The sequence below is a fragment of the Carassius carassius genome, chromosome 28 (genome assembly GCF_963082965.1).
Source record: "Carassius carassius chromosome 28, fCarCar2.1, whole genome shotgun sequence".
Classification (NCBI taxonomy): domain Eukaryota; kingdom Metazoa; phylum Chordata; class Actinopteri; order Cypriniformes; family Cyprinidae; genus Carassius; species Carassius carassius.
Genome location: NC_081782.1, coordinates 14,218,010 through 14,230,648, shown reverse-complemented (window position 1 = coordinate 14,230,648; position 12,639 = coordinate 14,218,010). Strand labels below are relative to the sequence as shown.

At 37.5% G+C, this 12,639-nt stretch overlaps 2 protein-coding genes across 3 annotated transcripts; both read right to left on the bottom strand.

The window, feature by feature from the left end:
- Positions 1–695: 695 nt before the first annotated feature.
- sdhdb (succinate dehydrogenase complex, subunit D, integral membrane protein b) lies at positions 696–3,106 on the bottom strand. 2 transcript variants are annotated; one of them, XM_059514499.1, is made up of 4 exons: positions 2,975–3,106; positions 2,347–2,460; positions 1,685–1,835; positions 696–965 (listed from the first exon to the last, which is right to left on the bottom strand). In XM_059514499.1, exons 1-4 carry the CDS (start codon positions 3,021–3,023, stop codon positions 800–802), a joined length of 480 nt encoding a protein of 159 aa, XP_059370482.1. In that variant the 5' UTR covers positions 3,024–3,106; the 3' UTR covers positions 696–799. The 2 variants fall into 2 exon arrangements, with proteins under 2 accessions (XP_059370482.1, XP_059370483.1); XM_059514500.1 differs by having other exon boundaries at positions 1,685–1,832.
- Positions 3,107–3,539: 433 nt separating this feature from the next.
- Positions 3,540–9,179, bottom strand: il4i1 (interleukin 4 induced 1). Its single transcript, XM_059515132.1, has 9 exons — positions 8,959–9,179; positions 8,266–8,365; positions 7,239–7,462; positions 6,589–6,701; positions 5,771–5,972; positions 5,489–5,557; positions 5,233–5,369; positions 4,125–4,883; positions 3,540–4,016 (listed from the first exon to the last, which is right to left on the bottom strand). The coding sequence occupies exons 2-9, from the start codon at positions 8,294–8,296 to the stop codon at positions 4,010–4,012; spliced, it is 1,542 nt and encodes a 513-aa protein (XP_059371115.1). The 5' UTR covers positions 8,297–8,365; positions 8,959–9,179; the 3' UTR covers positions 3,540–4,009.
- Positions 9,180–12,639: the final 3,460 nt, after the last annotated feature.

Sequence of the window (12,639 nt, the reverse complement as noted above, 5' to 3'; positions counted from 1 at the left end):
TTGACACCATTTAGAACTCAAGAACTACACTCTATGACTGTTTGCTCTGGACATCTGATTTCCTTACAATTTCGTAAATACATATTTAAAGGTTAAATTTGTTCATGGTTGTAACATCATGTGCTTCACCTGCAAACCAGATTACATTTTCTTACATAATATTGTTTCAGTAGTCTTTGGACTGGGACGGTTTTAATAAAAAGCATATTAAAACAAAACAGTTGTTTAATCCAAATACCGTGATCCTAATTCAAGCTTTATAACCTAGTTTTTAGAACATAGTTTAGTTTTTCCTTAAAGTAGCAATTACTGAGACCCTTGAAATGACATTGAAGTTTAATACTTGGTAAATTTTGAGAATTATAAGATGCACGTTCAGGCATTTATTCTTTCAACTTTGCCTGTTGTAATAGTACAGTGGAAAATCATGTTTAGCCACCAAAGAAACCATTTACTAATAATAATAATAAAGAAAAAAAACTTATATTTTTCACGTATTGATTTTTCAAGTTCAAATACAGTGACCAGCATCTTGTAGCCACAACAATTAGTTCCTTTTGCTGTATCAGAAACACTGATTTACCAGACAATAGAGTGGATGACATGCAGAGATTTCCATCTTAAGCAAAAGCTAAGCATGTTCTGAACAAACTGACAACATTAACAATTAAAAACACTTGCTAATCGACACAATGTTGTCAAAAATTAGATATTTATAGAATTTACAAATAATGTCACTGTATACGATAAACTGGAACGCTGATGCCAAGAGCGGATCCCATCCTCCATCTCAGTCAAGTCATTTACTCCACAAGAGGGCCACAGCTTTACAAATCCCCACGTCATGGTAGTTGAAGTAGCACAGGCCAGCGAAGGTGATGCTCGACAGAAGGAAGAGGCCAGCATTAGCCATCTTGATTTTAGAGTCTCCGTGAACATAATCTGTCAAAACCTGGCCAAGACCCCTGGAAAACACAAAGTAAAATGCAATGCTGTTCTTTTCGTATAATGATATTGAAGAATTCAAAGATGTCCAAGATATTTAACAACCTACAAAATAACATCTTATTGCAGAAATCTACACTTCTACAGTATCTGTACTTCCTACACCATTATTAACTAGAATAAATTACATTAAATATAAAATACAATTTTAAATGCAATAAAACAATTTGGATTTTTAAAACAATATTTGTTTGAAATGTAGTCATGCATATGGTATTTTGTAAAACTTTCTACTGTTACCACATGTACACCCAACTAAAATAATAATAAATAAATTTAAAATCTATATTTATGTGTGGCCCTAATGTAACTAACAACAGCTTTGCTAAAATTAGAAGTGTGGTTTTTGAATGCCAAAGGTCCTTGCACGAAGGGTGCAACAGTCACTCATGACTTGGCTTTGCAGACCAAAGCAGACGGCTTCATTTCATGTCAGAAACTATTTTTAATGGTATAGTGCAATGCTCAATTGAATCTGACCCATCAGTTACTAAATTGCATATGGAATTACAACAGTCACTTACTATTAACAACTGACTGCGCTAACATTTACTGATAATTGATCTAAATTATTCTCAACAGCTTTCCATAATTCAGAAAAAATATCAAGGCATAAAAACTAAGGACCATTTCATTTTGAATATGTCAAGCAATCATTATAAAACACATATTCTCTTACCAGTGACCATGCAGAGTAAGTGCAGCTGCTAAAGTGTAGTCAACAGCAGGGACGGGGTAAAAGTATGCCATGGGTGCCAAACCCAGAAGAACTATGCTCAGGATCCGCTCTCCCGTCCAGTGCAGAGAAGCCGCTTTGGACACAGAGCCTGCTATTAAATGAAACAGTAACACATCAACAACTCTTCTTCACAACAGAGCATCTCCGTCAACAGAGTCTCCATCCTGTACCCCAACAGACGAAAAGACAAAGCTGAAGATGACTTTCTGAGTGTTTGAGCTTTATATGTTTAGTCTGTAGCTCTTAATGACCAGTGTTTTCATTCTGTCTTTCCCAGCGATCAACTTATTTCCCATTTGCTCTGAGAACCTGACAGGTGGATAGTAATATCCACATTTATCATCTGTTGCCTATTACACTGCAGTCACCTGTTAATACAATAGACTGTATACAAAACATACTCATTTACTTGACTAATGAAACAATCATGATTAGATTTGGACTTCTGAATGTTAAGTCACTTAAATTCAGACCAAACGAAAAGGCTCTTGTCTGGCAGTACTGTCAAACATATATTCGGACAATAAAATTATAGCAGTAGACAAAAAGCTCTGTATTGATTTACAACGTTTAAAACACACACACAATCTAAAATCACTAACCATAGTTGGATGGAGTTGCGTGGATCTTTGCTGATATCAAGTGATAAGGACAATCACGATCCTTCTTCTGCACGGCCAAAGGTCTGATGAGGGAGGAAGAGCGAAATAAAAAAGCTGTGGAAAGTGACGAGAATGAACATTACAAAGAAACTCAGAATTCAAATTTCACGCAATTTGATGTTCATCCGTGACGAATGAGGTCATTGAAGCATGTTCATACAAAGCTTATATAAATGATTTAAAACACCCACAGGAGAAAGTATTGTTTACTTTAAGCCTTTACAAATAACGTTACTCTCTATGAACGCAGACATTATTATATACTAATAAAGTCCACGTCATATTCTAATCTCATACTGTGTGCGTCATTGCCTTCACCAAAACTTTTACATAAATATAATAAAGTTAATTGTTTAATTTAGAGAAAGAGAAGAGACAGAGCTGATAAACATATTAAATGACAGGGTTTAGTTAGCATGGTAGCTTTTCAGTCCAAGTACGCATGCTGCGATTAACATGAAACGTCATTGGAGAATGATTCCTTTTACATACGCCTTGAAGCTAAACAACTGTACTACACTACAGGATGAGGTGCCGAGAAGAAAAGCATGAAAACACTCAAACTTACGGCTGACACCTCTGTGGCAAACAGAACTTATCCTTACAAGAGCCGCCATGATTCTCACGAGCAGTCCAAGGTCACTGGAATCACCCGGATGTGCTACTGCTGCCAATGACCGCTGAGATTAAATGAACCTTTACATAAAATGTGCGAATAAAATCGCTCAAAATATTTACATATATTAGAGTACTTTATTTTAATATAGCTAATTTCATCGAGTTAGTATTTTAAGCATCTGGTTAGTACCAATTTAAACAAAATTTCATTTATGATCTGATGTGTGGATGTTCTTTAAACTTACTCAACTTATGTTCGGTAAACACTGGTCACAGACACGGAGATGTCCCTTTGATTTCACCAAACTTAGGGTGAAATTTAAGAAAAACAAAAAACATATAAAGGCCATTGAAAGTTTTAAATGGAGGTGTTAAAGTGGTGATATCTAGTAGGAGAGTTATCTTTTTTTAGACTGAATATATACAGTATAAATAGAGGATGCAAGACAAAATATAATAACAAATACACAATTTTAATAACCTATAATCTATGTAACATTTTAACATTTCACTTAACTTGTAAATATATAACAAAACGCACGTAAATACAATTTCATTTCATTTGAAGAAAATATATGATTAATGTTGTTAATAATAAAATAGTCTGTAAATACAGTACTAGAATATTCAGTAAAGTACCATGTCAGTAATCTAAAATAAAATAATAATACACTGAATCTAGTTGCATTGTTACAGGTTAATTAATAATGATATATTGTACTGAGTGTCATGATTCTTGCATAACTGCTTAGAAGATCACTAGCATCTTAAATTTACATACAATTTAATAAAACATCAAACAACTCCAAAATGTCAACCACATCCCTCAACTCAATCTACTCATTTACTCCACAAAACAGTTGGTATTTGACATTTAGTATCATGGCAGTTGAAGTAACAAAGTCTGGCAAAGACGATGGTTGTCAGAGTGCGGTGATATCCATTGTTTTAAGTCATATTTTGACATCTCCGAGAGTGTAGTCGGTCAAAACCTGGCAAAGGAAGAGCACAAGAAGGTTAAATTTCTAATAAGGCAACTACATTGTTTTCAAAATGTCTTTAGTGTATTATTAAGCACACTGTCATGCTTTATTTCCTACTTTGCATTATTTATTTTATCTGCAGCTCTCAGAGCAGATTTCATGGCGGTCTCAATCCAGGCGTGAGGTCTGGCCGTGTGCTCTCCTGCAAAGTAAATCCTCCCCTCGTTCTGGACTATAGACTTACTATAGTCTCTCATCTGGAATGGAGTGAAAATGGCAAAGGCGCCATGGCTATAAGGATCCAGTCCCCACTTTTTCACAACACCCCCGGTGTAGAGCTGGCGGATGTGTTCTCCATGGATCTTCACCAGATCATTCAACACCATATACTTCAACTCATCTTCATTTATAGTCTGTAGGAATGCAGCTTCATCAGAGGAGGTGTAAGAAGCCAAGACAGCGCCGCCTGATATCCCAGAGAAATTATGACTGGGGTAGTGGATGAAACGTGATGGCAGATCTGTGATGCTTTTCCCACCCCGGATGCCATCATTCTCCCAGAACCTTTTGCTGAAACTCAGCACTACTTTTGTGGAGCTGGAATAATGCAGCGACCGCAGTGCCTCCATCTTTTCGGCCGACAGAGGAGGCTTAAAGTCAATGAGGAGCGTTGCTTTTGCTGTGGCCGTCGCCAACACATAATCTGCAGTAATGTTGGTCAGGGTGCCGTGGTTGTGCCGGTCTTCATATGAAACTGTCACGTTGTTCTGTGTTTGACTGATGGCCTGGACTTTTGAACGCTTCAGAATCGTTGCATTTAGTACCGTGTAGAATGCATTAGAGAATGATTCAAAGCCACCTTTAAATTCAGAATACCTGAAAAAAAGAGATGTAGATATTTTGATTATGTTTGATATCATCTTGTTATTTTAGCTGATATGTCCTACCATTAAAAAGTCTAGAGTAAGAATGTTTTTTTTTTGTTGCTGTTGTTTTTAAGAAATTATACTTTCATTTTGCAAGGATGCATTAAATTGATTAAAAAATAACAGTAAATACATTCTGGAAAAAATCCTGTCATGACTTACACCAAAAAAAATTCTGAAGGATCATTTAATAATAAACGCAGCCTTGGTGAGTGTAAGAGACTTCCTTAAAAACATTTAAAAAGTTTTGAATGGTAGTGCATAGAAGACATAAGTTTGGGTTAACTGTAATATCTTACGTGTCATTGTCATTTATATCACACTGGATGTAAAGCATCTCAGTGAGGGCCGTGTAGAAGAAGCTGTTCTCATTCAGGACATCACCAATCATTCGCAAAGCTCCTCTGCTCAGATTTCCCACGTTAACTAAATACTCCTGTTACACATTGGATTTAGAGACATCCTGCCATTAGTACTCATATTCAGACTTAAATACATTTTTAAAGCTTATTGTAAATGCTAATTAAATCTGATGACATATTACAGACATTTTACCTTAACTGAGTATGAATCATATTTGTTCAACATTTTCTCACAGCCCATTTTCTGCAGTTCATCTTTTAACTAATAAAGATCCAAGAAAGAAAGGAACAATCAAATATATTAGCAAATAAATGATAAAAGCAAGATAAGGGGAAAAGTTGTGTTATTTAACAATATTACATTGTTAATGAATTCATTATTAAATAACCTCATTCATTTTCCTTTTAAATAAACATCTGGCTGGCCAGATACATAAACATTTTTGAATAAACTGAATTTTGTCTTTTCACTCACCTTGCCCAAAGCCATGTCAAACAGTTCTCTGGCACTTTTCCCCTTCTCCCAGTCATACACAGGGTAGTTCAGGATGTCTGGGTTCTGCTTTACAGTGTAGGTTTTAAAACGCAATCCATTTATAAAATAGTATGTGTTTTCATCGTCCTGTACGAATGGTCCGAACTCCAGGCCCAGCTTTTGTGCAAAATGCCTAAAAATCCTTGAAAGTGATATAATTGAAAACAAGTTGATTAAATTGAGAGTTCACCCAAAAATAAAAATTGAAGAAATTGTTAAATTTTATTTTCTTTGTGCACAAAATGTATTCTCATAGCTTCATAACATTACGATTAAACCTCTGATGTCACATGGACTATTTAAACGATCTCCTGACTACCTTTCTGTGCCTTGAACTTGTCAGTTGTGTTGCGGTCTATGCAGAGTCAGAAAGCTCGCGGATTTCATCAAAAATATAATATGTGTTCTGAAAATGAATGACGGTCTTACAGGTTTGGAATGACATGAGGGTGAGTAATTAATGACAGAATATTGATTTTTTTGAGTAAACTATTCCTTTAAGTTGTGGCCTGCCCTTCCACCTTCTGACCACCAGGGGTCATTGTCACTTGAGCAGAAGTTTTGATCATGTCAGGTTCACATTTTGGATTTCCTGTTATTCATGATGAATAAATACATTTCTGCACTTTTATCTTTACTCTCAGCTGATTGTGGTACAGTTTCACACTAATTATTGTACTGTCTACCCTCAGAAAGTTACATGAGATGAATATGAAATAGAATTTGACTCTCATGTATAGAGATTAAAAAGAACTTACTTGTGGAAACTTGGGATCCTCATGGCACCGAGTTCTGCATACCAACCCTCTTTTTTGTCCCTATATGTTAGAATTCTTCCACCTATACGCTCACTTGCCTCAATAACAGTCACCTAAGAGCAGAGAAAAAAAGAATAGGCAAAAGCAGCAGAAAACAGAATTAAAGGCTATGTTCATTTCAATTCTATTATAATGACGTATAATTATAATACAATTATTAAATAGAAATTAGGTGTGCTTCTACAGAAAAGACCTTAAATAAACTTTAATCATGCAGTGCTTTACGGAAACATTTTCTAAGGGTTTTCTCTGCTTCACCCATTGTATATAACCTTGATTACTGTCTTTTTTTTTTCCTATAGTCACAAACATGACTGATTTCCTCATAAGTTAGGAAAAGCCAGGTCATGAGATTGGAGATGTCATTTTGGAACGTTAGTGGTCTGAAAGAATTAAACCCAGCAATATAGATAACTGAACTAACTTCTCGTATAAGAAAGAAATGGGGAAAACATATTGTTCTGCTTTTACCATTTATTTCTAATGATCTCTTGTAACTAGAGACATGATTAGCAGCACCAATCATTTTTCCTGTGTTTATAGAGAACTCTGCTAAATGTTGCTTTGTGCTATGGATAGTGTTATGAGACCTTATGTCCCGCGTCCTCCAGGAACTTTGCAGCAGTGAGTCCAGCAGCACCTGCTCCGACGATTACCACATGCTGAGGGTTCTGCGATGGAGGGAGACCTTGTTCTGTTAGCTTCAGAAGGTAATCATAATCAGAGTCTTGTAAGCATTTGAAAATAGGGTCTTCGTCTGTAGATCCACCAGCATGGTAGGTGAAAACCAAGATCAGCGCCAGTACTGCAGGTACTGTTGAAAACAGACGTTACAGTGTAAAATTATAAAATAAAAGAGTTACTGGCAGTCAGGCTATATGTTTGAAATTTATTTTCATTTACACAATGCAATTCCTTATGCGATTAAAATAATTAAGTGTTCATAATTAAACAGTATTTGAAATGTGAATTTTTGAAATCAAACTCCAGTAGTTCAGTCAATATTGTCACTTCAAAATGGATGCACTAAGAAATAGCCTACCATAAGCCTTTGGGTTTAGTTATGTATTTCGTTACACTTTTAAGAAGAGTGCGTAAAATAGGTATGAGTGGGCCTACTTTGTTAATATGAATATTTTCCATATTTATTTCCATATGCTATTAGGCTACTTATAGCCTAAGGGAGTTTCTTAAAAGTTTTTCATAAATTCCTCTTATTCTTCAACATTTGCTGCTACCTTTTTATAAGGTGTCAAACATGGAACCTATGCTACTTTTTTATAAATAGGCTAATTTATTTAGTTATTTATTTTTAATAGGCTAACTGAACCGCAGCTGATACTTTAAAAGTGCTGCCTTGCTAATTTAAGTTATGAAAATATTCAGAAGACTAGTTCCGTTTTCCAGCAAAACGATCCTGTTTTCCCATTTACTCAATACAGGAAGATTTCTCCGCACATGAAAGTGGTTTCGGTTTGCTTTCTTTTTATGAATGAAAAACACTCATGGCACCTTGGAGTCCTTATAATTTTAACTTTGCATGTAGCCTATGTCTCCGCAACTGATTCAGACAAGCATTTTGGAGAAATCAAAAGCTCATGTCCTTCTTATACTCACAGTATTTACACGGGCTAAAGTTGTGAAACATTTTGAACTGTGCGTGCCAGAAGCCGGAGCGCCTCGCGCACCTTCTCTTGCTTAAAGTGGAAAGCGAAACCTATGGAGAACAGAAGCAATATGCAAAGATATGGAGAAATCTGGGCAGCATAATAACTGTTATATCACTGTAACAGTATAAATCACAGACAAATTCAAGCTATAAAAATTCAAAATGATACTCACAATCCACTTGAATAATTTACTAGGTACTCACCTTCGTATTGAAAAATGGTTAAAAGTGGTCCAGAGCTTTACTTAACCGCTATAGATTAAATCTAAGGTGTAATTGCTCAAATTTAATTGACTGAAGAGACAGAAAAAGACGGATGAAGTATCTGGACAGGCTATTCCAGCTATAAATACTATGTCTATAACGAATCATGTGTGGGCTCCCCTATTCTGCAAGAAATATTTTCCCACACAGACTCAAGATTCAACCACACTGAACAAATTAGATTAGTGAGCTTTAGTATTCATTAACATACCTAATTTCCGCCAGAATCAATCATTTCTGCCTCTCATTTATGAGTTTATTCTTAGGACTTTATGACTTAATTTAACATCTTGGTAAATTTCTATCAAAATTACTTGTTTCCCCTTTCCACCAGACATTTTAAAATCTTAGGAAAAAATAATTCATAGATCACTTACCAGGTATCCTGTTACTCTCTCTGACCGACTGCCCTGATCTGTTTTATAGACTTCACCATGCAGAAACTGAAAGGATGGCTAGGATGTAGATGATGTATTAAGCCACAAAGTTTCCGAGGCAGTCATGTTGCAGGTTAAGGAAAAAAACTGAATCTTTATCTTCATGGGCCTATTTAATGGGACTTTTTTTTTTACTCCTGACTACAGCACACTTATTCGTTTCAACCTCAAAGTTCTGTTTCTTGAGTAAGATCAAAAGACTGGTCACAATTCTCCTCTTCCCTCTTATCAAAGCTTGAGCCTGTGTGAACTTGTCAAGTCAAGTCTGCATTACGAGTGAGAGGTATGTCACATATACACAGACATACACCATTTAAGAGTTGGGGGTCAGTAGGTTTTTTTATATTATTATTATTATTTTGAAAGAACTTAATTATTTCAGCAAAGACATGTTAAATTGTCAAAACATTATATTAAAGACTTAATAAAATATAAATATATATTTTTTATGAATGCTGTTCTCTTTCTCTTTCTTTATATTTTATAATCTGTTCATTGAACATTTACAATAATAACAGGATACAGATACAGGAGAATCGTGAAAAAAAAAATTCCCCCACACCACCCAAACAAAACCTTACAGCTTTAAAGTATATACATAAATATATGTAAGTATCCACACATATAATCACATACTCCAAACAAGATTCAGGCCACGATCATAATAACATCTTAATGCTTAGGTTAACACACTCTAAGAAGAAGTACTGAGATATTAATTTTCTAAATGAATAAAGCTCATGACATCCCTCATCCAGTCCTCTAAAGATTGAGGGAGTTTCTGTTTCTAAAGCAGGAGAATGCGCCGTCTGATTAATAATGTTAAGAAGGCAAAAGTCTCTGCAGTATTTCCAGATAAACCAGTGACATTTGAAGGAAGTCAAAAAAGTGCAACCAAAGACACTGAAGAAAGGAGTGTTGGTGATGCTTAAGAATAGGATATGCTTTTAATAACACTTAAATTCATCCCTCACACTTTATTTAGGGCAAGTGTGTTTCACATAGAGGTTTTCAAAGGCTGGTGTGAATAAATATAGATTTAACTTAAAAGAGACAGGATAGTTTGTGCATGCCCCGATGTTTTTAATTTTTATTTGCAGCCAGAATGAGGCTATGTGAACATCACAGAGCGCTCAACATTCTCATGTTTCATTCATACTCAAAGCCGGAGGGCAGAACCTCCAAGACAGAATCATAGAAGTAATAACTTATGCTAGGAAATCCCTAATATGGCCCTGTCCAAAATGGAACACTTCATGTGTGGACACTTCAGGTCCCTTTCGGACTTTTACACTGGTCACCACCTGTCCATGAGACCGTAGAGTGTCCCATTCATAATTTTAGCATCCAAAAGGGTGCTGTATTGTCCAGCTGTGGATTTGATTTCTTAGCCAATACAATTATAAAAAATAAGAGAAAAATACAATGGGTCAAAAAAAAGAAAAGAAATGACTACATTTGACATTTCTATCCCCCTCACTTCTGAAATGATGGCTACTCCCCTGGGCTGATGTAAATTCAGCTTTGCCACTGCAGGGGGCTGGGATCCGGAAGGCCATGGTGGAGCTGGAGGGCAGGAGGAGTCTGACAGAGCCAAAAGGACAGAGGGACGAGGTGAAGCCGGAGGAGTGGAGTCCCAAGGTGGCGGAATGATTGACGACAGACCAAGGTGGAGCCGGAGGGACGAGGGAGCCCGGTGGAGCTGATGGACTGACGGGCCACAGTGGAGAGGAGGGAGCTAGGAGCCATGGTGGAGCCAATGGGTCGAAGGGCCGAGGCGAAGTCTGGGACTCGGAGGCTGGAGGTGGAGACAAGGGATGCCGACTGAGAGTGGCAGACCCTGGGCGAATTCAGCACACAGATGGTGGGCTGATGGAGAGCAAAGGGGCTGACAGGTGACAGCGGTGGCGATGGATAACCAGAGATGACAGGAGAAGGCAGGAGGGTGGGTGGTAAATCCAAACAGACTAGATCCAGGCAGATAGATCATTCAGGGCTGACAGAGAGTTCATATGTAGGTGGGAGAAGAGGGTGCATATCTGCATATATATCCAGATTAATTTGATCCATATTAATGTCCCTAGAGCACTGCTCACCCTCAGCCATGGAGCAGTGGGTGGAGTTTCCCTCAGCACTCTCTCTGTCCATGACACTCTTAACCGGGACGAGCTCTGTTGCCAGCTCTCGTTCCTAATCTGAAGTTGCTGCTTCTGCCTCTGGGGCGATCCTCAGCTCTGTTGCCGTCCATGGCAATGGCTCATCGGTCGCAGCGGGCTCTGGCTCTCCATCAAGTGGTGGACTCAGACTTCGGCTTCCTCCAGCAGGGAGATGGTGGGCTGGGTCTGGAGTGGGGCTGGTGTCGTCTGCAATGTCTACACTCAGAGGCGATCCACAGGACACCAGCATGCATGCACAAAGGTGGCGAAATTCCCCCGAAGACCATCTCCGGACAACCATGCTCTGCACTCGTTGTTCAGGCTGGTATTGTAGAAGGTGCAGAGGCAGTAGTCCGGGTAGTGGAAATGGTTGGCGATTTCAAAGAATAGTCTTGTATGATCTTCGAGGGAAAGGCTCCTCTGCTCCAGCAGGAGGAGGAAGACAGCAGGATCAAACTAATCAAATCAGGATCAAATCAAACTAATGCCACGTTTCCACAGAAATTACCCAGAACATTTGTACCGGGAACTTTTTTTCCCAGGAACTTTTATTCCCCCCAGACCTGTATGGGATTTAAATCCTGCCATGATTCAAAACTGAAAATACAGTTCTGAAAGATTGAAACTAAGTGTTCGAAAACTCAAAATCTTACAAAAAAAAGCTTTGCAAGATCGAAAAATAAGATTTGCAAGCTTGCAAAATGTAAAAAAAAATTAAAATATCTCTGCAAACGTTGTTTTTGAGATTTCCTTCTTCAGAACTGCAACATTTTTTTTACGATGTTGCGCAAACATTTTTCCAGGTGAACCTTGTAAATGGTGATCTGAAAACTGGTGTGCGAATGTGTGAAAAAATATTTTTTGAAACTCTGAAAACAGAGTTTTGCAGGCTTGCAAAGTGGTAAAAAAAATTACATTTCTTCAAACATAATTTTGTTTTTGAGTTTTCCCTCTTCAGAAGTGCAACACTCTTTTTTATGGTGTTGTGCAATCATTTTTTCAGAGTTTCGAATTTGTCACTGTTCTCCCAGTGTATAGTTTGTTTTCAAGATTTGAAACCTTGTAACTAGTGATCTGAAAACTGGTGTGCGAATAGGTGAAAAAAAGTTTTGAAACTCTGAAAACTGAGGTTCAAAGGGGCGAAACTTATTACATTACATTACATTTGCACTCCTATTGCAGACTATTTTTTTTAGAGCTGAGTTTACAACACCCACTTTGCGGAGATACGCCCACACAGTTGCGAGCTTGCGACTCGCGTGATTTGTGGCAGCGTTGTCACACAGCTCTGCTCTGAAACTCTGAAACTCCAGACTGAGCGAAAATGAAGCTTTGCAACCTCGCAACTAAAAAAAAAGCCTGGAGGGAGGGCCTTCTGCTCTTGGCCAATGCTTTGCTGTCTGCTGACGTACAGTCCAATCACAAGTCGTATTTACTGGAAAGGTGGGATTGACCGACTGCTCCG